At 43.0% G+C, this 24,033-nt stretch overlaps 2 protein-coding genes across 4 annotated transcripts in view; both read right to left on the minus strand.

The window, feature by feature from the left end:
* Positions 1-648: 648 nt before the first annotated feature.
* On the minus strand, positions 649-3,222 carry TMEM81 (transmembrane protein 81). The gene is made up of 2 exons (XM_006737047.3): positions 2,773-3,222; positions 649-2,391 (listed from the first exon to the last, which is right to left on the minus strand). The coding sequence occupies exon 2, from the start codon at positions 1,856-1,858 to the stop codon at positions 1,007-1,009; it is 852 nt and encodes a 283-aa protein (XP_006737110.1). The 5' UTR covers positions 1,859-2,391; positions 2,773-3,222; the 3' UTR covers positions 649-1,006.
* Positions 3,223-4,355: 1,133 nt separating this feature from the next.
* Positions 4,356-24,033, minus strand: part of RBBP5 (RB binding protein 5, histone lysine methyltransferase complex subunit) — a 33,485-nt gene continuing 13,807 nt past the window's right edge. For 2 of the 3 annotated variants that reach the window (XM_081825090.1, XM_081825092.1), the window contains 11 exons: positions 20,688-20,828; positions 19,683-19,845; positions 17,485-17,594; positions 16,347-16,466; positions 16,105-16,258; positions 15,937-16,008; positions 15,188-15,305; positions 13,436-13,505; positions 12,822-13,051; positions 11,577-11,768; positions 4,356-5,434 (listed from right to left, as the gene is read on the minus strand). In XM_081825090.1, coding sequence (XP_081681216.1) covers positions 5,406-5,434; positions 11,577-11,768; positions 12,822-13,051; positions 13,436-13,505; positions 15,188-15,305; positions 15,937-16,008; positions 16,105-16,258; positions 16,347-16,466; positions 17,485-17,594; positions 19,683-19,845; positions 20,688-20,828 — 1,399 coding nt within the window. In that variant the 3' untranslated portion in view covers positions 4,356-5,405. The remainder of the gene's footprint in view (positions 5,435-11,576; positions 11,769-12,821; positions 13,052-13,435; positions 13,506-15,187; positions 15,306-15,936; positions 16,009-16,104; positions 16,259-16,346; positions 16,467-17,484; positions 17,595-19,682; positions 19,846-20,687; positions 20,829-24,033) is intronic. The other variant, XM_081825091.1, reaches the window with a different exon arrangement.

The following is a 24,033-nucleotide window of genomic DNA, read 5'->3' on the forward strand; positions in this document are numbered from 1 at the left end:
AAAGGACCACTAGAGTCCAAGTCTTCACATCTACCCCACGTCTGCGGCTAGAGAAAAAGTAAGGGGAAGAAATGCTCCAAATTCTCTCAGAATTAGCTCAGCTGGTGGCCAAGAGCCTTTTCCCTGACAATCCCATAAGCCAATTATCATCTCACACAGTCTGAATGGCCCCTGAGAGTCTTAGGACTGATTTCCTATGGAGGTAGGAAGGTCTTAGTCCTTCCTTGGGCAGCCTTGGCTGCTCGAAGAAACTAATACACTTGATTCTCCAGGAACACATGCTTCAGGGCATTGGAAGAACAAGGAGGATAGGAGCAGGGAGCAAGTCGAGGAACTGTTCAGGGGAAACCTACCAGACGTGAAGAATCCAGTGTTCCACCAGGAATCAATTTAACACCACACACAGAGGGTTCGCCCAGGGAGTACAGAAGAGGCAGACAACTTATTAACATTTAGTGACTGTTAACATACCCAGGTCAGATGTCATTACTAACAGCCCTGGCTCCGCCACAAGAGGGCATATGCCCTCCTACAAAGCAATGTGTGCAATGTCTCTTCTAAGAAATCGGAGGAAAAGGAAAGCTAGACAGATTATGGGACAATTTAAACAGATGCAAGAGATTTTTAACTAAAGAGTAGAGAAGCAGCTACTATGAATGATTTTTATTGAAGAGGAAAAAAAGGTTTCCACTAGAAAAGCTATTAACACGTCGTTCTATGTGATTATACTGCTCAGAAGGGACAGAGGTGGAGAGGCATCAAGTTGTAAGAGATAGTGAATGCAAACCCGGAAGCTAGAGCTCTTCCCAGGAGCAGCGGCGGTGCCTACAGTTAGGCTTTCTGGGGGCCTAGTGGCAGGAAGATCAGGAAGAGATCCATCTGGAGTACTGCCCATCGCGCCACCATGATGTTGCCCCTCTCCATGTGCCCCTCTCACTCCTTTGGCGGTGGAAGCCCTCCCTCCTAGCCAGGCCACAATCAGACCACCAGATACTCCTTTAAAAAGCTAGCCTGGCTTCCTGAACAGGCCCAGCAGGTTCCTGGGCAGCCAGCCTTTCCGGAGGGAGGCTCTGAAGGACTCAAGGCCAGTACTGCTGTAGATCAGCCTCAGCCCACTGCCCAGGGCAATGATCACCAACACACCACCAGCTACTCCACTGGTAATCCCTATTCCCAAAGCTACAGCCACCTTCTTTTTCCATGGTGGGCCGTGAGGCTTAGAACCATTGTCCAGATTCACTTCCAGGCCCTTATCGACTAACTTCTGATGCTCAGTAAGGGACTGATGGAAATTCAGGTTCACCAAGTTAGGAGGAAGGACCCGCAGCCCAAAATAGAGCCTCTTGACAAACCTCAAGTTTCTTAACAGCTGCACATCACACCGGTATGTCCCAGAGTCATACTCCTGAATAGACTCAAACCTCACGAAGTGCGAGCTGGCCCGGAAGGGTTTGAAGATTTCATCATCAGTTGAGATGATACCACGAGCAAGTCGCCAGGTGAACCGGAAAGCTTCCCTCCCCACCTCCAGGATGTCTGAACTCAGGCAGCTCAGCTCGAACTCCTTCCCTGTGAGAACGGTGAAATGGAGCATCCCACAGATCCAGTTGGTCAGACATTCTAAGCGCTGAGACGTACACTTCCTTCTCACGCCATCAGGGCCCACCTCGCAGACGGTCTCCTCCTTGTAGCCAAGGCCACAGGTGACCGTGCAGCTGGTGGCATTGACAATAACCTTCCCCACGGCTTGCTGCAGTTTCTTTGGGATGGCCAGTGTTTTTGGTAAAGTCACCACCAAAGGCAGACTAAAGGCCAACACCAGGCTCCCGAGGAGGAAACCAGCGGCCGAGGTCCTCATGTCTCACCTCCGTCAGCCGGCCCCCGAAGTGTCCCAGGTGAATCCTCTATGGCGTCACTTCGTTCCCTTGACACGAGCTCTCCTTCAGCGTCAAAACACAGGATGCACTCGTTGTCAATGAAACACTGCAACTTGATCAACACAAATCCAGTCCTTATGAACAGATGAGGCCACAGGCAGGGAAAAAGTCACCACGTTGCTGCTTGACTAGCTCTTGCTTGTCGGTGACCACCTCACCAGTCCTCATTCTGTCCACGCCCTTGTAATGAACTTCAATCCACCCTCTCGGGAAGACAAAGGTGGAAGAGATTTCAGCTTCTGAAGTCAATGTCCAAATTACTTCAAATGCATAGCAAAGCTATTCTTCCTCACCCCTGCCTCCCCTCTCCGAACTGTAGGATCCAAATTAAAGGGCTTCGAAACCCCAGTTAAATCTGGCCAAGAAATCAAATACCAGGTCTAAACAAATAAATAAATAAAAGAGGATTACCTTGCATTAAGTTATTATTGACTTCACAGTCTCCTAGACCCTTCTGTAAAAAAGAATTAAGAACTACGGACTGGAAGCCAAGTGATCAAACCTTCCTGAATTTCTATTTCCTCCTTTGTAAATTAAGACCACCTGGCCTACTTCAGGAGGGTCACTTTGGGCAATAAATGATAAACTGTACATGAAAACACTTTGTAAAGTGTGAAACACTGTTCACAGGTAAGGAATTTTAAATAGAAATGAAAAATTCATGAAGACAAGGACCGAGCTGCCCTTTTAGAATCCAAATGTTTATCCGCAAGAGAGGCGATACCCAATACAGCCCCTCTCCCCATTCTAGACACTCTTCCCTCCCAAGGGCACTGAAGGTATTTTTTTGGGGGGGGATACATAATCCTGCCCACCTCTCGGCCTACTCCCTTACCTCCACAGAACAGAGGAGCTCATCATTCACTTGGGTCAAGGTTGCTATGAAACAGCTATGACGTCAAAGACAGATTCTTAGTCCCAGAACAAAAAACAAAAAACAAACCAAAAAAAAATAAGCGGTAGACACTCAAGATTTGACAATGATTAAAACCAAAGACTTAAATAGACTTTGAGTTTGAAAGCAATTTAATCTAAGGGGGAAAAAAAAAGTCAAATAAAGAGGAATTTAACAGTACTTACATTTTAAGAAAGATCCTTGGAAGGGAGGAATGCCCTCAAATGTGTTTTTGTAATATCCAGAATATCCCCCAGCACCGTGGCCTCTGCCGAGTACTTACACACACTTATGGCGTTAAAGAATCTGGAGAGGGATCATTCCTAGATGATCTTTGTGGTATAACACCAACTCTTTGCTTGATTCATTCATTTATAATCTTGTCCAGAACTGTGGACTCCCCGAGCACCCCCTACTCCTCCCAGGTCTGCATCTTTGCACAGAAAGATCTAACATCAGTACAGTAAACTGCATTACCTGTCCTACAAATTAAAGGGGCTAGTGAGTTTCAGAAGCAGCATCCACAAACCAACATCCACACCTGTTCTTTAATAAACATCCGATTTTATTTACAAAGCATTAAAGCTTCAGCAAGAAGTAACCCAAGGCTAAGTCTCGTCTTGTACAAAACTATGGAACATTAAAAAAACGAAATGGCGGGATGGGGCGGATGGGGGGGAGGAATGACAAAAGAGAATACGCATATATTGTACATATTGAGAAAAAAATCAAACTGGATAGAAGGTTTCAGGAGCTGAAAAAAATTCCCAAAGCATAAATAATTATTAGGAAGTGCTGCCAGACACCATCTGGCAGGGCTGAAGCCGATCTTCTCAGGAGCCAGTCGAGGAGGTGTCCGGACATGGCAGAAACATCCCAACACACAGGCAGAGGACACCGAGCTACTCTGCCCCTGTAAGTAGGGCAGAGACCTTCTGTATCACAGTTTGTGCAAGATCGAGATCGCGGTGCACGTCCACAGAGAAATGGAATGGAAACAATGAGTGCAAAACAAAAAACCCGTCCAGTGAGCCACCTGCCAATCTCAACCACTGGTAGGATGTGAAATAAGAAATGAAATTCACAAAATGAGCATTTAAGGAAAAAAGCCGAAAAAAGCCGTGGCGGCTAAAAATACAGGCATTTCGCAACTGACTCAGGGGGAGCTCTTACTTCAACTACGGAATATTTTGGTTCTAAAAGATGGAGCAGGAGAAAGAGGCTCTTCCTGATGTAAGTCTACTTTGATTGCTATCCTAAAATCCCAAAGGTAACCCACTCGTGTGGGGCTGCCCACAGGAGCACCCAGCTGTTGGCGGGACTCTCCCCGGAGGATGCCGCACCGACGACAGCCCAGGTCAGCTAAAAGCTCTGCAGAGAGTCCTCTCCACACCTGGGACTCTGGGTTCAGAGAATTCTCAGAGAATTTCAAACACCTCATGTACACGTCCATCCTATCTGCTACTTTGTATATAAAGAACAGCAAAAGCAAGGAGCAGGAAGTAAAAAAATTTTTTAAAAAACTAAGCAACCTTTCACAGAAAGGAAGAGACTGAAAACATGTCGTACGGAGGAGCGGGGATACAAGGGGAAAATGTCACAACAAAAGGGAAGGGACAGAGATCCACACGCGATAAAAAAAAATTTTTTTTCCTTGATCTTTGATTTGAACTGTGTTGTTGCTGCTTTGATTGTGGACGGTTTGACTTTAGTCCTTGCATAGATTCCCCCACCCCAATAAAAAAGAAGCTCGTGGAGAGACCCCTTGGTTTGTTTCCCTCTCTGGACACCAGCACAGGTGAAGCAATATGAACTACTGATGATTCTTTGCTGCAGATAGATGAAACTCGCTATCTTCAAAAACCATGATTAATGAGAATGAACCACTACTGGAGGAAAACATGCAATGGAAGGAAAACAAAGAAAAACCCTGACCCTCTTACAGCCCAGCTTCTGGAGCAAAATTGGGTATGCCAAGAAGAGGGGGCCTTTCTTCTCTTTCTTCCCTTTCTGAAAACTTGAAAGCTTTCGAGCACTTTCTTTTCTGCCCATCCTCTGTACACAATAGGGAAATATAGGAGGTATCTGGTGAGAGAGTTAAGTTTAAAAATGGAAGACAGAATATGCAACAGAAGTTTTTCTAGGATACCGGCAGCAAAACTTCAGATGAGAGTAAGTCACTCGAGGACATGCACGGAGGATGGAAGGCAAATAGGATAGGAAATGTCAGGTCAAAATGATCCTGGGCACAATAGTTAGATGAGCAAAACTGGTCTCTTTTCTCCAGCCACATAACTAAGCACTGAAGTCTGAATGAGTCAAAACTCCTGTTTGATGTCTTCACAAATCCTCATTCCTGAGAGCCTATTTGGACTTATGCTTGAAAGGGAAGGGCCGTGTACTCTTCTTCCATAATTCACTTCGTCATTCAAATATACGATGCACTCCTTCCACCTCCTGGGTTGGAGGGAGAGGCCTTTGTTTTAAATTAAAGTCAATCTCAAATGACTGACCACAGTGTCCAGAGGCCACATGATGCCAAAGTGGGGAAGAACGAAGAACTTCAAGCGTCTTCATAACAGTTCTGAGATTGCTCCCCCTGCTAAAGAGATGAGACACAAAAAAGACGTCTTTTAGCATCAACCTGGACCAGCAGCGTGCATGACCAGAAACACTGACCGATGCTGGATGATGCCTGACACGCCCACATGCGCTAAGAATTCCCCCTTTAAGTTAAAACCAATGCAACTCCCATTTACTCTTTACTGAAGCAACAAATAATCCAAATCCCAAACTCCCATCCTACTACTTCCCTTAGTACTGCCCCAAAGGTGAAAAAAAGGCAAAATGATCAGAGTTCTACACATTTTCTAAGCTGCTAACCATTCTCCAACATGTTGATAAATGCTTTATAATCCAAGGAGTGCAGTAAGTAGAGGAAAGGAAATTCTAGGGTGCTACTTCTCTTCATCTTTCATATATTAGATTAACGACTCACTAAATAATTAACAATGAGCAAGAGACCCTTTTCCAAGCACCCCTGGGCCTTAACTGACATTCTCCTCACCTTAGAATCCCAATATGGTGAAATGTTAATGAAACCTACTGCCGGCATTTCTATGTGCCAACAACTGATCAGTAAATAAAATCCTCAGTAGTAAAATCAAATGAACACTTCCCTGATTATTCCATAGAAGCTGTTCAACCTCTGAGGGACATCCTTAAATGGGCTGCTGTGAAATATTAACTAGGAAGTGTAAGAAGAGAACAAGGTGAAGAAAATCCTCCCAGATGTCATCGGAATTGGGGTGGGGGGTGCGGGAAATATGCCACTTGAAGGTATAAAATGGTTAAAAAATAATTGTCCCAGTTATGAAAGAAAAGTATCCACTTCTAAACTTTGCTTTTAACCTGATTTTTAAAGTAAAAGTTCAAGCACAGATGAAAACAGGCAATAAAAATATATTCCCATTTGTCTGAGGACAGATGAGAAATTAGGAGATATAAACTCTTCTGGACGCTACATTGTTAAAAATCAAATTTAAACTTTATACATTTGAGTATGAGAAAAAGTTTCTTTAGCACTTGCTTTTCAAAACATAACTTCTTGATTTTTTATTTTTTTAATTTTTATTTATTTTTATTTATTTTTTAGATTTCATTTATTTATTTGACAGAGAGACAGACAGCGAGAGAGGGAACACAAGCAGGGGGAATGGGAGAGGGCGAAGCAGGCTTCCTGCTGAGCAGGGAGCCCCACGCGGGGCTCGATCCCAGGACCCTGAGATCATGACCTGAGCTGAAGGCAGATGCTTAACGACTGAGCCACCCAGGCGCCCCATTGATCCTTGCGGTGGGGGAATCCACTCCACAGGGCGCAACACCATGCCTTTACCGCATTAAGGCCAATCTGACTGAGTGTTCCCACAGGTACCCTGATCAATCTTCTCTTAGCCGTTTAAAAATGAACACACCACTAACGTTTTAAGCCTAAATCACGACAGGAAAAACTGGTTTGATCACAAATCAATAGTATTAATAATGAGCACTCAAGACGACTAATGAGGTACATTATACTGATTATCTGAGGTCAGTTAATGTTTCAGTATAGTTCTCATTCACATGGACAGACCAAAATAAGTAAGTAAGTAAAGGCTTGTCAGGGCATCAGGTAACAAACCAAAACCACAGCCAGCAATACTACTATGAGTAGATAAAATAAAGAGCAACAGCAACACAAGAGAAGAGCTCCAGGCTATTTAAAATTCTGCCCCGAGGATCCACAGTATTTTGCTGCAACATAAAGGAAATCGCCAGTAACATAAAATTAAGAAAAACTGGGCTCATGATGAGCTGTTACTGGTCCTCCCAACGGCAGCCAAAGCTAAGGTGGCCTAAGAAAACGCTGGATATGAACTCTCAAATATTACCTTAGTCCGCTAGTAAGATCACAAAGAATGAAAAAGAATATCTACTAGCTATCTGATTTTAGTAGGAGTTCATGAATTAGTCTTTGAAAGACTGATCATTTAAAAAAAAGAGAGAGAAGAGGTGGGGAAAAAAACCCCACTCCCTACCAAGCACTCAAAACAATGGGATCGAGGAGGTGGCTCAGAGGCCTGGGGTGGTGGCCGGCACCAGGAGGGCGGTGGCACAGCCACACGCAGGGAAATCCGCATGGTGTCCACGCGCCCCCAGAAGTAGCACCTCTGCTCACTTTGGCCTTTGCCACCCCCAGGAGACCCAGGTATATACCAACCACTTCATGCCACCTTTCCAAGAGCCCTTTAGACCATGTATGTGATGGGCCACAACTCTGTCACACTTGCTACTGATGACATTTACTGCCAAGAAGCCCTAATTCCTGGGCAATCCTTGAGCCCTCACAGGACAACAAGGACCCTGCTGGTTCTGCTCAATGTCAAGTTTCTGTTCTGAGGACTGTACTCTGGAGAGAATCTAATAAGGAAATTTAGGGGAATCACATAGATGGTGCTGATGTTGATCGGGCCTTTTCGAGAAGTCCCAAGCTCAGGGCTATCCTCACTAAGTAAGCTTCCCCTGATGGGTCCTCACTCATCAGAGAAGGTGTGTCTTCATGGGTGTGGGTCCACTGATGCTAGCTAAGACCAATGAGCTGTTTGATAGGGAAGAATTTTCTGTAGCCCCAGATTCCAGATGGCCAGATTATTTCTATAGCAGTCTAGGTGTCTTCCAACCTTCCTGCATAATCTCCTACAGCAACGTCCAAAAGACCGTAGCAGCTTTGTCAGGGCCGGTGAAGGCTCATGCAAGAGCTCCTTCCATAACTGGTCAACTGCAGATTTTAACAAACAGTTGCCATTTATCTAGGCTGAGCAACAACACAGCCTGCACCTATAATTCCTTCAAACAATTTAGCTCTAGGGGCGCCTGGGTGGCTCAGTCATTAAGCGGCTGCCTTCAGCTCAGGTCGTGATCCCGGGGTCCTGGGATCGAGCCCCACATCAGGCTCCCTGCTCTGCGGGAAGCCTGCTTCTCCCCGTCTCACTCCCCCTGCTTGTGTTCCCTCTCTCGCTGTGTCTCTCTCTGTCAAATAAATAAATAAAATCTTTAAAAAGAACAACAACAACAATTTAGCGCTGATGGAAAAGTAGGGCACTGGGGCAGAGGCGAGATCCACAAAGCCTTGAATCTGCAAATACAACCTCCAGACGGAACTGATTCTTGAAGACGCTTCAACCTCAGGCATTCTGGATCAAGTTTCGCTTCTTACTATCTCCCGGAAAATCTACAATGACTGCATACCGCTTTTCATGGAAAATCTGAGGTGTGGAAGGAGACAGAACTCAACTGCCAAAGAGGTTTTTTTCACCTCAGTGGCCTTTGCAGGGAGAACCAAATGAAAATCAGCATGTGGCAGCCAACCTTTGCCCGCTCTGGACCCTGCAGGCCGACCCCGGCCTCTGCCCCAAGAATCCCACACAAAAGGTATGATAGGTTGTCCCGAAACTCAGACGTCTGACGGAGTTATAAGACACCCAAGTTTCACCGTCTGTGATGTGCAGCCTCCACAAAGCTCCAAGCCACACAGGGTGCAGCCCTTCTGAGAAAGTCGTGGAAGCAAACCACAGTGCCCCCGCTTTGAGGTTTTTTTAAAGATCCTGCTCCTCAGCACTCTGGTTTAACCCGGCCACTGCAGTTTTGGAGATGTCCATTCAGGCAAAGGTCAAGGAACAGGGCCAGAGGAGCAAGGAGAAAATGGGAGGAAGGAAGTATAGTTTACATGGGGAAGGATGCACTGCACACAGTCACGAGAAGCTGGTGGGATGTTTGCATCATCTACGCAGTTGCTCTGCGTGTGTGTCGTCAGAAAAGGTACCATCGCCCTGGCCTGTATGCGGAAGTCTCCTCCAGTCCCTTTGGAGGGTGAAGCTGTTAAAACAGCTGCCTCTCGTGCTCGCTTCGGCAGCACATATACTAAAACAGCTGCCTCTCTCTAAGGCTGATCAACTCAAGCACCCAATAAAAATAATGCACAAAGTGAAAGTCCAGTTTACAGCACCTGCTCAGGATACAGGTTCTAGCCTTTACTGAGGTCAGAACCTCATTTAATCTTGTCAGCAAAGTGAGCAGGAATACACTTCTAATAGGTCCTAGATCCTGGTATGCACTCTTGCTAGGAGCTTTGAAACACTGACTTCTAATGCTGAAGTATCTATTTCACACACAGTTCAAAATTTCACTGTGAGCTATTCAATATTTTGAGAATTTCAGGAAATAAAAATGGCTGAGTAAACTTTCCGACATTTGATTTTGACTCTCGTTTAGACATTTTTGAAGTATAGCTGGGAAACACCACTGCTCTTATACTCTTGAGCTTAAAATCTAACAGCGGCTCATGGTGTCTCTGACAGAAACCCAAGTGGGGAAGGCCAGAGATACTTACTTACTGCTAGTGACCGCATCAATTATAATTAAAAGTTGAAATCACTGTATTAAAGAGAGGAAAATGTGAATTTTCAAAAACTTTTAAATGGTTTATATGCCATACACATACTGTTAAAAAGCAAATGATTAATTACTGGCAGGTTCTGAAGAAGCTAGGAGACTATGTCCTACAGTATTTCAATTAATTCAGTATGTCTGGCCACATTTTATTTTAAGTAGGCCTCATGCCCAGGGTGGAGCCCAATGTAGGGCTTGAGCTCACGAACCTGAGATCAAGACTTAAGCTGAGATCAAGAGTGGGACACTTAACTGACTGAGCCACCTAGGCATCCCTCTGGCCGTATTTTAAATCATCCTGAAGCATTTCAGCTTTTTAAGCCAGAGGAATCTACTGAAATTTAAACCGTGTTTTTCTGTAGTGGCACCAGCTTGTACAAAAAATAGGTTATGGAGGGATCATTTTTTTTTTACATCAATCAATTACTGACCTGCAATCTTTGTTGGCAATGGCCATGTAACTCTTCTCAGCTATTCTAAAATATATAGAGAGCCTTAAGTGTACTGAACGTGGAGGTACAAACTGGTATTCAGTGGAACACCACAAATACTGCTGTTGAGGAAAACATGTTGGTGGCTCAAGTGTCATGTGTTGGCTGTGAACACCTAAAATCTAAATCCAGTGCATGTGAGGTGGAATTACTCTAAATGAGTAACTGAGTAGGCTTTAGCTTCCCAACTGAAGAGAATTCCCATTCACACGATTAACTGCAGGTGTACCTCAAACAAGGAACTCAGTTTCACCGTCTAGTCATGTGTCCCATCAGCACACTGGGGGTCACACCCTAAAGTTGAAAATTTTAAAGCAAGTGGGAAAAAACCTGAATACAACCACTGGTATTTTCCCAGTCCTATGTCTGAGTCTACTGAGCTAGCCGCAGGATATTCAGACCACTGTATTCACTAAAGTAGTGCTCATATACAGAACATTTTCCAAAAGCCCAAAATGTTTGAATACAAATGGACTCCATTTGATTACTGTTTTCCAAACAAGAGACCATCTAGCCTACATTCACAAGTACTTGATAGGAAATTCAAATTGTTCTCCGTCCCCCAATAAACTCCCTCCATCATATAAAAGTGACAAAACTCAGGAAGTTTCAAAGGTGTAGGTGTTAAGAAGCTACACGGATACTGTAATTGCTGTCTTTTTGGTAATAATCTCCTACATGGAAAAACATTTCACCTTCTTCTTTAACATGCTGGTATTACTGACAAGTTTTTTGTTATTGCTTCTAGACTACGGAGAGAGAGAACCACCACTTCTGGGATTTGAATAGTTTAAAGAAAGACAAAACACTACAGTCAGGGTTGTATAAAGCAAACTTCTATTTCTGGTAATCTGTCTGGCTCTTTCATTTGAGGCAAAACAAAACAAAAAAATCTAGAAGCAAATACAGGCAAAGAAATGAATTAAACCAGGGGTTCTTACCCTTTTGGGGGGCCATGGATTCCTACAGGAATCTGATGAAAGCTATGGGCATATCTTCCCCACGAAAATATTCACATAGTATTTTGTATATAATATCAAGGGAATATAGATCCCCTGAGATCTACTGATGGACCCAAGGTTAAGAGCCACTGAATTAAGCCAAATCTGGTTTAGCCTACCCTTGGTGGCAGCCTAACACTCTGCGAAAATCCACCAGCGGGAAAAGGAGGGAAGGAAGGAAAGGGTGCTGCAGTTAAACGGAGTCAGGGGCTGTACAAAGCAAGGCCGCGAAGCAAGCCAGACAGCGCTCCCAGTGTGTCCTTACCTGCCAATGGCTGGCTGAGCTCCGCCTGCACTTTACCCTTCGCTGATCCTTCCAGAGGTAAACCTCTGTCCCCTTTGTAGAGTTTCGGTTTAAATGGAGAATCTTTCTCTTTACCTTTTGATCCTTTAGGCCGGCCTGCTTGCTTCTTCTTGGATTTGCCATCCCCCTTCACACCCAGTAGTGGATGGACTTCTGTAAAAGGACAGAGAGGCACGGGAAGGGATCCACACGCCGCCCATCCCAGCGCCCCAACCAGGCACAGGCCACACACCGTGACTACCCGGGAGCAAAGAGTGCCGCCCTCATGTCCCAGACCCCTTAATACCAGGAGAGAAGTGTGCATTTACTAATTATAAAACTATAAAAGAGTGGCTATTGCAGGAGAAATCGCTGCTTGGCCACGGGCATGCAAGGCCTCCACGGCTCAGACAACAGCTCCAAACCAAAAAGGCAGCTGAGACACAGTGACAACGGAGCACACTGAGCCGTACCAGGAACGCACACAAGCACACTGGCAGGGGAGGAGAGAAAGGGAGTGGGGCTTTGGGTCCAGGCCACCCGGGGCGACAGTCCTGACTCCTCCACTCCCCGAGACCTTGGGCAAGCCGCCTGACCTCTCCAAGCCTAAATTTTCTCCTCTGTAAAGCAGAGAGAGTAAAACAACTTGCGGAGTTGATGTAAAACTCAGCAGTGACACAGAAACAAAACAACAGTGCCTGAAGCAAGCAGGCGCACCATCAGCAGCATCAGGGAGACACAGAGGGGCATCATGAACTGACTGCAGTCAGCTAAAAGAGGGGGATGGCCAACAGTAAACACACACACATACACCCCCCGACCTATCCCAAGAGGTGAGAATAAAGGCTGCCCAGTCAGACTGTAAAAGCAGGGAGGAAGAATGAAAAGATTATCCAGGTCTGACCAGTACTTTACCACCTAATAAAACCACTCTACAGGAAAAAAAGAAGAATGGTATAATGAAACAAACTCTGAGCCAGAGGTCAGAAGACGGCACGTTGTCATTTAGGCAAGTACTAGAAGGCACAATTTCTCCACTTTAGAAGGGAAGTGAAAGCAGATGAAATCGTTACAAAGTCATAAGGAGTTATTAAAAAAAAAAAAAAAAAAAAAGACTCATGGGAAATTCCCTCCGAGGTAAAATCACTCAAATGGGAAGTTACCAGACTGTGTCGGAGAGTAAGAAGTGATGTCTATCAGGCAAAAGGGAGAAGACGCAGCCCTTACCATCATTAGGTACTCCTTGAAGTTCTATATTGGTTGTTTTGGGTTTCTTCTTCGGTGGCTGGGACCCATCCGCTGAAGACTGCCTCTTCTTCTCTGAACTAGCCCCTTCATCCATCAGGGAGGTTTGGACAGCATCCGGTGGGGGGCCATAAGGATTTTCTTCCGGATCTTCTACCTCAGGGGCAATGGGTAAATATAATAGAGCCTTTGAATCTTCCAGCTCTTCATCACTATTTGGAACAGGATCAGGCAAGGGATTGGAAAAAAGAGGAGACAGTTGCTTAAACCATGAACCCTTCCTCTAGGGCAGAATCACCTACATTAACCATAAGCAACAGGTATGGATCTAGAACTTTAAGAAAGCCAAGATGATTAAGAGAAAATCAGACAATATGAATAACAAAATCAGTAGTAAAAACAAACGGTATAAATGAATTATCTCAGTTTTCCTTAAGATTTTCTATCAGGGGAAAAGGGAAGGGATTTCTTGTACACCAAAGGACTTATTACTTTGAACTAACACACGCAGGACAGCCGGAGGAGGTGAGCGTACACCAGAGCCTGAGGAGGAGGGGGAGGAGCGCCCCGCGGCTTCGTCTGCAGAGGTGGCTCACCTGCTACAGAAGGCAGCAATTGGGTCCACGCTGGTGACATCCACTTCCTCATCCTCGGCAGCATCAGCCCCTGCAGGAGAGAAACGGCACAGATGTAAGAAGAAGGAAAAACACGGCTTTTTACTTGCAGCCTAATGATTTCCATAAACTAAAATTCAGCAGAAACAAAAGAGGACAGCCAAACAGTTCGTTTTACTCAATAATTCAACAAGTAGGTGCTGAATCTCCACCCTATGCTGGGCACTGGGGATACAGTGATGACCAAGACAGCCGCACACAGTTCTTCAGTAAAAACTTCACAGCCTAACCAGGGAGACAGGTATCAACAGATAATTTCCATTCAAAAAAAATTTTTTTAATTTATTTGAGAGAGAGAGAGCATGAGACGGGGGAGGGTCCTAGGGAGAAGCAGACTACCCGCTGAGCAGGGAGCCCGATGAGGGACTCGATCCCAGGACTCCGGGATCAGGACCTGAGCTGAAGGCAGTCGCTCAATCAACGGAGCCACCCAGGCGCCGGATAATTTCCATTCAATTCAGTAAGTGTGATGTGCTACGAATATGAGAAGGAGGAACAAGTTATCTGAGTTTGGAAAGGCTTCACACAACATAATCCAGCAACATCAATACAATACAGAACAGGCCGCCTCCCTGGTGATCCTCCTAAAACACGGGGGCATATATGTGATCTAATATCACACAAGTGAGGATCAGCACTTCCAAGCTGGAAGAACCAACCTCAGTCCCAATTCCCTGATTCCTGGCACCATCAAGTGGTCCAGCAGGCGATGACCTGTGACATTAATTCCTTAGTGAGTAATTAACTTACAACCGGGAATACTAATAAGCATTCATACACACGAACCCCCATTAGATATAAAACCCTGTGTTAGACAACCATGCGGATTAAAAAGTCAAATCTTTATTCTAAAGGAGCTTCCTATCTAGTTCAGAAAACGAGATAAGAATAACAATGAGGGGCGCCTGACTGGGTCAGTCGGTAGAGTAGGCAACTCTTGATCTTGGGGCTGTGAGTTCAAGCCCCATGTTAGGCAAAGAATTTACTTAAAAAGCAAACAAACAATGAGCACTATCACAATCCTAATCGAAAATAACATCTGAATGCTTACCTTGGCCTAGGTGCTACACTGGGTCCCTTACACGAATTACTCCCCACAACCCTAAAAGGCAGGTTCTATTATTACCACTATTTTACAGATGAGGAAATTCAGGTTTAAAGAGTAATAAGGGGCGCCTGGGTGGCTCAGTCGTTAAGCGTCTGCCTTCGGCTCAGGTCACGATTCCAGAGTCCTGGGATCGAGCCCCGCATCGGGCTCTCTGCTCGGCGGGAAGCCTGCTTCTCCCTCTCCCACTCCCCCTGCTTGTGTCCCTCTCTCGCTGTGTCTCTCTCTGTCAAATAAATAAATAAAATCTTTTAAAAAAATTAAAAAAATAAAGAGTAATAAGCATTTTGCCCCAGGCAGTTGGACTCCAAAGCTCATGCTGTTTACCTTTATCTTCCTGCCATGGGGGTGACAATACCTAATACAGACTGAGCACCCAGCATGTGCAGGTGATCAGGTGATCATCAACAATTCATCAGGAAACACAGTGATATAATAAGAGAGCTGGTAAACCCTAGTAAAAATGCTCACAGAGGCCCTCAGTTGGTGCATTCCACACAGAGACTCTCAGAACACCGTCAAAACTGTGTAAGCGTAAAGAAAAAGAGACTGCAGTCGAGAAATATTACCTGTCTGCTCAGGCTCACTCTTATCTTCATCTTCAATATCAAACTCTGATTCCCTTTCCTCATATTCTACATTTTCATCCAACTCCTTGAAGTCTGGGGCAAATGCACTCCAATTTTCCTATGCCGCAAACAAAATACACTACTTAACCGTATGAGAAAGCAATGGTCTGTAAACTCGACATTACTGATAGAAATGAAAGATCGGAGCACATACAAGACTTAGAACTCTGAGAACAAATCTGGCAGATAACAAAAATAAGGTACCTATAGGTTTTACTGTCTTAAGGTATTTGGATCTTAAACGCTCCAAGTTATTAACTACAGTTCTCTCATGAGAACTGCCATCTTTAATCTCTTAAAGATATAATTATCAGGTAAAACGCTGCATTTTCTTAGGAGTACACGGATTACAAACATGATTAAAGTTGTTCAAAATAAAACCAAGATGTAAAACAGAAACTAACTGAGCTGAAAATAAGAAAAGCAAAAGAAAACTCTCTCTCAGGTAACAGAAAAATGTTAACAGAAAGTACACCAGACTTTCTCCCTGAAGACAGAGGTAGTAAATCAGCTTTGGACCAAGACCTTCCCAACAAAATAAAGCAAAACTGAATCAATTTTAATTAGGTTACAAGAATCACATGCAAAAGAAATTAAATAGGTCATTTTTTGCTTACTACCTGTAAGGTTCTTTGATATAAAGAAAGGATATCTAGCTTCAAAGCAATTAAACCAGAAAAAATACTTACTACTTGATTTTGTGCCCAGATAGATACCACTCCACTTGAAATGGATGCTATGATGGGTCGAACAGGGTGCCACTAAATTTAAGGAAGGAAAGAAAAATCAGCTCTAAGAATGGATCCAAGATTATCTGTTTCACATCAGTAACAAGAGCAACCTCTCATTCTACTCACAGCTACATCCAAGAGGAGTTCTCCTCTCGTCCCATGGAGAATCTTCACCAGGTTGCCAATGCTTTTCTCCCAGATGTACAAGGCATGCTGCCGGGCTGAACCAGCCACTATGTATTCTCCATCCCCAGAGAAACAACATTTCTTCCACGGGGTCCTGAAGGACAAAGAAAGTACCCAAGGAGAACCAGAAGCTGAGCTCAGGTCATGTATTGCCCCATATTCTTCTAGGTGGTGATACACACCTATTTACCAAGTCCTGTAACTTCTGCATGGGTTCAGGCTCTCCATCTCTTCCACAAGTTAAGATTTCTCTGCCATCATAAACTCGGATTATCCGATCTGCTGTGTTAATTAAAAAGCAACTAGAGAAGGGATAAAAATATCAACACAAGAGGTCAGAAATGTTTCTGTTAACATTTTCTATTAATATCTGTTACTTAGAACAGTACCATAGAACAACTACTCCACATAAGCTAGAACACTTATGTACTTACTTGTCACCTTTCAAAGCAAAATAGAATTTGAAGTGAAGATATGTTGTATACTTTGTGTATCCCTGAACCCTATATGCACAAACTGATCTTCAGTATTTATTTTTAATCTTTAGTATTTGATTGAAATCCATGACCTCTAAAGTGAAACCAGCTTGCTGAATTCACAAACTTATAGTTAGACATACAATGCATACTTCATTTCTCTGGCCTATCTTATACATAACATATTCTTCCTAATGAGTTAGTAAACTATGTCATTTTAAAGTGTTCTTTTACTGTAATGACATTGGAAATCTGTCTAAAATGTAAGTTATTTCACTACCTTCCTACAGATTTCACTAAGCTTTCCTGAATTCTAAAGAATTTTGAACATGAATGTCCTCTAAGTACACATGCATGCTCCTATACAAGACAGAAGGACTGTCACCTCTCATCCTGACACCAACAATCTAATTCTTCTCGTTTCTGTTGACATATCTACTTCTAGTTGGGTAACCACACTTATCAGAAAAACATCTGAAAGTAAAAGGGTAAATAGTTTTATGTAAATAGAGTGTATGTCCAATTACTATGTGAATTCTGTGACATGACTTTGGATTATAAAAACAGGTGATCTTTACCCAGAGCGTACTATGTGGCAGGCATTTTAGTTCTAAGCATATACCACCCCGATATCTTTTCTGCCTAATCATCTCCAGAAAAAGAGGATGTGACTACTGGTTCAATGCAATAAATTTTATGAACGTAAGAACCAGATACTGACAGTTTCTAGTTATTTTTTAAGTAAATTTTCTTAAAGATTTAATATACACAAAAACTGTGAATCTCAATGTATTTTTGCATTCTACTCACTTTTAAAACTGTCCCTAAAAAGACAAGGTCTCACCTCCCCTTCCGGGCAAACTCTATGGACTTAATAGCTGTGGTATTGCTTGTTCCAGTTGTTACTCTGAAGGAAGCAACAAGATCCTGAGAATCTGTTTTTAGGACCAAAATCTAAAGTTCAAAGGAAAAAAAAAACAAAACCATTAAGTATTCTGATAACTTACAGTAATTAGAACTGGCTTCCATTTCTAAAACTGGGCAAAGACTGGGTAAAAATATAAACATCTCGGGGCGCCTGGGTGGCTCAGTCTGTTGAGCATCTGCCTTCGGCTTAGGTCATGATCCCAGAGTCCCGGGATTAAGTCCCGCATCGGGCTCCCTGCTCCGAGCAGGCTCCCTGCTCCACGGGGAGCCCGCTTCTCCCTCTCCCTCTGCCCCTCCACCCGCTTGTGCTCGCTCTCTTTCTCTCAGATAGATAGATAGATAAATAAAATCTTTAAAAAATATATAACGTCTCATGTATTCAACCTGATTAACTGATACTGCCTTTTAATTCTTCAAATAAAGAACCGTGTCTTAATCTATTCTCAAAATACAATGTTTAGTGTTATTCACAATAGTCAAAAGGTGGAAGCAACCCAAGGATACGTCAACAGATGAAGGGATAAACACAAGGGGGAATGTACTCCAGTGGGACAGTACTCAGCCAGGAAAAGGAGGGAAATTCGGGCACATGCTGGGCATGAAGGAATCTTCAGGACATCAGGCTGAGTGAAATAAGCCAGTCACAAGAAGACAAATACCATATGAGTCCACTTACATGAGGTACCTAGGGTAGCCAAATTCACAGATATAGAAAGTAGAGTGATGGTTGCCAGGGGCCGGGGAGGGAACAAGGACTAGGAGGTTCCTGCTTAACAAGTACAGAGTTTCAGTTTTATAAGACGAAAAAAGCTTTGGAGATACATGGTGGTGATGGGTACACAATAATGTGAATGTACTTAATAGCACAAAACTGTACACTTAAGAATGGTTAAGATGGTATATGTTATGTTATATTTTATGTTATGTGTATTTTACCACCATTTCCAAAAATGGCCACTTTCTAAGGTAGCCATGAAATTATACTAGCCTATACACCCCAATCACCAAAAAAAAAAAAAAAAAAAAAAAATCAAGTTGCCTAATGGAACTACAAACTCTAACCTTTATTAAAGGGGCGCTGGCTCAGTCAGTTGAGCATCAGACTCTTGGTTTCGGCTCAGTTTGTGATCTCAGGGTCACGAGATCAAGTGGCAGGGAATCTGCTTCTCTCCCCCCCAACTCCCTCTGCCCCTCCCCTCCACTCGCACACATGCATGCACGCACTCTCTCTCTCTAAAATAAATAAATCTTAAAAAACAAAACAAAACAAAACAAAGTAAAACAGGACCTTAAAAGCCCAGATAACTTCTTACTCCACAAAACTGCAGGTTAAGTGGGCTTAAATTATATAATATTTACAGAACTAGGTATTAAGACATTTTTATCAAATGTATTCCATTTTATACTATGACTTTTAAATTTTATAAATGAGGGGCGCCTGGGTGGCTCAGGTGTTAAGCATTTGCCTTCGGCTCAGGTCATGATCCCGGGGTCCTGGGATCAAGCCCCACATCCGGCTCCCTGCTCCGTGGGAAGCCTGCTTCTCCCTCTCCCACTCCCCCTACTTGTGTTCCCTCTCTCACTGTGTCTCTCTCTGTCAAATAAATAAATAAAATCTTTAAATAAATAAATAAAAAAAATTTATAAATGAGTAACGGCCCTTCATTATTAGCAAAAGGCCCTTCTACCCTTTCTAGGCTGAGTAGTCTCTGATCACTCTAAATCAAAAGAACAGAAACTATCATGAAGGCAGGGCGCCTGGGTGGCTCAGTCGTTAGGCGTCTGCCGTCGGCTTGGGTCATGATCCCAGGGTCCTGGGATCGAGCCCCACATCGGGCTCCCTGCTCCATGGGGGAGTCTGCTTCTCCCTCCCCCACTCCCCCTGCTTGTGTTCCCTCTGTCGCTGTGTCTCTCTGTCAAATAAATAAATAAAATCTTTAAAAAAAAAAAGAATTATCATGAAGGCATGACAGAAAAATAGGCCACATTTGCCACAGGCACGAGACATGCTTAGTCCAGGGATAAAAGATATTTCAAAGGAAGCAGAACAAGTAAACATGAAATAAGCCAATGCACAGGATGACTGATGCTTATTTCACTAGCTTCCAGGCTTACCTTGCCTTTTGCATTTCCTGTATAGATATATTCCCCTCGCCTATCAAAAGATGCAACCACGTTCAAATCGGAGTCATCGTCTACCGGCAGAACAACATGCTTGGAATCTGAAAGGGTCAACATGACAGGAGCAGATTTCATGGGACACACGAGAACCTTGTTCCTGTTTAAAAATATGAACAGTACATTGGCTGTTGCTTTGGTATCAGAAGGCTGATTCTCCTGCCCTCTTCCCTGATTCCTGTCACTACCTCCATCAACTCTCCCAGCTCAAGCAAATTTAAAATAGTGAAAAAGCTTGAAGTCTAAATGTCTAACAATAGGGAAACGACTGAATATAAGCTATGGGATCCTAGTTTGACAAAATAAAATGTAGTCATTAAAAATAAATACGAAGAAGTAGCGAACTAGTAGAAGAAACAGGTATGCAATAAAAAGGCAAAATGTTAACTAAAACTGTAAAAATATGGAATTTAATACACATCTCATATGCATATAACTTGCTTTGTGGGCTATAAAGCACTAGATAACAAGCATTACACTTAAAGAACTTGACTAATAAAGAACGAAGAGAAATGAAGACAGTTATGTCTGGGTAATGGAATGGTGGGTAACTTTTTCTTAAATGTAGTTTCATTTTTTTTTAAATGTAGTTTTAATATTCGAACTACTTCCCTCTAAAGAAATTCAAATAACCGGCGGGGGGGGGGGGGGAGGTGTTGGTGTGGAAAGCTCCAGGTCAAGGACCAGTTGTTCTTCTTCCTACCTCTGCCCACTTCCAAAGTCTGAATACTGCCCAGTTTTTAATTATATGATACAATAACACTCTCCTTAAAATCTATTCAGTAGAGACAACCTAGACAGAAACATTATTTTATGTAGAAGATTTGAAGAGATGTGTGCTTTTGCCTCCCACAACCTTAAACTGCAATTGTCATGAGCCTGGAGCTAGTCCACAGAGAATGAGACCCTGCCCCAGGAAAGAACAGCACAGATTAAACATACTGATCTCGTGGATGGTACTGGACTTTTAGGATGGGTGAAGGGAACCGAAACCTCTGGTCGCAGTCGCCTGAAAGAACATCCCACTGTGACACTATGTTATCAGTGGAAGCACTCACGAGCTTATGACCATCTCGACTCCAGCTGGAAAAAAAAAAGTGGGTAATTTAGCACATATTCTAAGTTAAAGTAATTTAGCACAAATTCTAAGTACATTGTACCGCTCTTAAAGATAAAAATGTCTGAGTCACACATCTGCCCTAGCTGCAGGAGTCAACAGTATTCCTTTTTTTATATATATATACTCAAATCCACAAACTTTTCCAACTAAACAATGAATAAGAGTATTTCATGACATTTTTGTATGTAGTAACAAAAGCTCGTAGTAGTTCAAGATAACAGTAACAAGTGGCTCCAGGAAATAAGACTCAAACGTTTAAAAGAGTCTATCATCGGCTTGCCCTTAAATGTTGATGTAACAAGTATTTAGGGAGTGGGAGGTGAGGGAGTATCTGAGCTTTCTGAGGTTGTCCCAGAAATAGCACCATCACAGTGTAAACAAAACAATAAAAATAAGTATCTGTTATTTAAAATAACTAAGAAAGGAATTAATTCCTCCTGCTAAGTATAGCTAAACACCCTGGACATTACACATAAAACACAAAGACACCGGCGGGCGCCTGGGTGGCTCAGTCGGTTAAGCGTCTGCATTCGGCTCAGGTCACGATGCCGGGGTCCTGGGACTGAGCCCCGCGTCGGGCTCCATGCTCAGTGAGGAGTCTGCTTCTCCCTCTCCCTCTGCCTCTGCTGCTGTTCCTGCTTGTGCTCTCTCAACCTCTCTCAAATAAATAAATAAAAGCTTTATTTAAAAAAAAAAGACTGAAGGGCAGAGCAAAGACTGATTGGCTAGAGACTACAGGATATGAGGAATGACACAATAGAAAGTTCTTTGGATTTTCTTTTTTGCCTTATATATCCCAGACTGAGTGATGGAGAAGCCAACAGCCCAGTAACACCAACGGGCTCACTCACACAAATAAAGCCTCAAGAAGAGCCTGCTTTCACTAGCCAAAGGACCAGGACTGGACAGCACAGAGAGACAGAAAACTTTTAGGCAATAATGACTCTTCCAGCAACCACCGTGAAAAAAACTGCAGCCCCACCTCCATCCCAGTCAACAAAATCTAAATAGAATCTAGACCTCCACCCTTGCCTAGTTACAGCAAGGTACCCTTCTCCACTCACCGCACTGGTGTCAGAGAAAGCTCAGGGGGCAGCCAGATTTCCATAGCCATCAGCCTGTAATAAGGACTCCCACTGAGTGTTAGTGGAGGCCACATGGAGAACAGGAACAAGGTACTCCTATCCTTCCCGACCAGCATGGTATCAGACCAGGAGGCCAGGGGGGAGCCTGAACTTCCCACCGCACCTAGCATAATGATGCCAAGTAAGAAGCTTGGACTTCTAACCCATCTGGCAATTAACAAGATAGTGCCCTCTCTTCTCTCCTCTCAAAGGAGGCCAGTTAAAACATAAGATTTAAATAAGCCCTACAGTCTTAGGATACCCAAAAAGCCCAAGTTTCAACTGAAAATGACTATCAATCCAAGGACACAAAAATCTCAACTTGAATGAGAAAAGACAATCAACAGATACTAACGGTGAGATAACATAGATGTTAGAATTATCTGACAAGGATTTTAATGCAGTCATCATAAATATGTTTCAATAAGCAATTATGAACATGCCTGAAATAAAGGAGAAAAAAAAAAAAAAGTCTCAGCAAAGAAATAAAAGATGTAGAGAAGACCTGAATTTTAGAAATGAAACACACAACTAAAATAAGAAACCCAACAGATGGGTTCAGGAGCCAATGGAGAAAAAAGAGGAAAGAATCAGTGAACTGGAAAACAGAATAATAGTTATCCAATCGGAATAAGAGAAAAAACAGACTAAAAAAAATGAACAGAACCTCAGGGACTTGTGGGACTATAATAAAAGATCTAAGATCCACATCATCAGAGTCCTAGAAGAGAAGAAAGAACGGGGCTTCAAAGTATTGAAGGAATAATGGCTGAAATTTTCCCAAACTTGGCAAAAGATATGAAACCTACAGATTCAAGAAGCTGAGCAAACGTCAAACAGGGTGAGCTCAAAGAAATCCACTTCCAAGATACAGAGACAAACCTCTGAAACCTAAAGACAAAGAAAAAAAAAATCCTTAAAGCAGCAAGAGAGGAAGGACATCTTACCTATGGAAACAAACAATACAAACAGGAAAACACACAAAAAATTCATGTGACAGCAGATTTCTCACCAGAAAGCATGGAAGGAAGTGGCACACTCAAGTGCTGAGAGAAAAAGAGCTGCCAACCCAAATTCTATTATCAGCAAAAATATCCTTCAGGGAACAAAAAGGTAAATCAAGATATTTGGCCAGAAGATCTACCCTAAAAGGATGATTCAAAGAAGTTCTCTAAATGGAAAGGAAATGATAAAAGAAGGAATCTTAGAACATGAGGGAAAAAGAACAATGAAAAAAAAAGAATAAAAATATAGGTAAATAAGATCAATTTTTTTCCCTCTAGTTTTGACATTTGAACCAAAAATTTTAACACTGTCTTATGTGGGTCTCAATGTATATAGAAGAAATATTTAAGACAATTATATACAAAGAAGGGTAAATGGAAGTACGGTTTCTACACTTCACTTGAACTGGTAAAATGTCAACACCAGTGGACTATAGTAAGTTAGGTGTACACAATGTAATACCTAGTAACCACCAAAAAGTTATACCAATACCCTCAAAAACACTATACAGTTCTCTCTTATCCATGGGGGATACTAAGACCCCCCCAGTGGATGCCTGGACCCACCAATAGTATCGAATGCCATGTAGACTGTTTTCCCGTACATAACATACCTATGAGAAAGTTTCATTTATAAGTTACAGGCACAGTAAAAGATTAACAACGACCAATAACAAAACAGAACAATTAACAATATGCTGTAATCAAAGTTGTCTGAATGAGGTCTCTCTCAAATTCTCTTACTATACTCACTCTTGTGATGGTGTGAAATGACCAAGTGCCTAAGTGAGGATGGGAAGCACAGGGAGGGAGGGACACAGGCATCGTGATGCAGCCTGAGGCCACTACCGCCCTTCTGACATGTCAGAATCATCTGCTCCTAACTGTGGTTGACCACAGGTAACTGAAACCACAAAAAGGGAAACCACAGGTACGGGGGACTACTGCAGATGAAGTGGAATTCTAAAAAATGTTCAAGAAACCCACAGGAAGGCAGGGGAAAAAATGAAAAACAGAAGGGACAAAAATAAATAAAATTT

Source organism: Leptonychotes weddellii, chromosome 6, assembly GCF_054177405.1.
Source record: "Leptonychotes weddellii isolate Sample4059 chromosome 6, ASM5417740v2, whole genome shotgun sequence".
Classification (NCBI taxonomy): Eukaryota; Metazoa; Chordata; class Mammalia; order Carnivora; family Phocidae; genus Leptonychotes; species Leptonychotes weddellii.

Bases quoted from the DNA above. Each gene is read 5' to 3' on its own strand.
- TMEM81 (XM_006737047.3), bottom strand. From the start codon at position 1,858: ATGAGGACCTCGGCCGCTGGTTTCCTCCTCGGGAGCCTGGTGTTGGCC.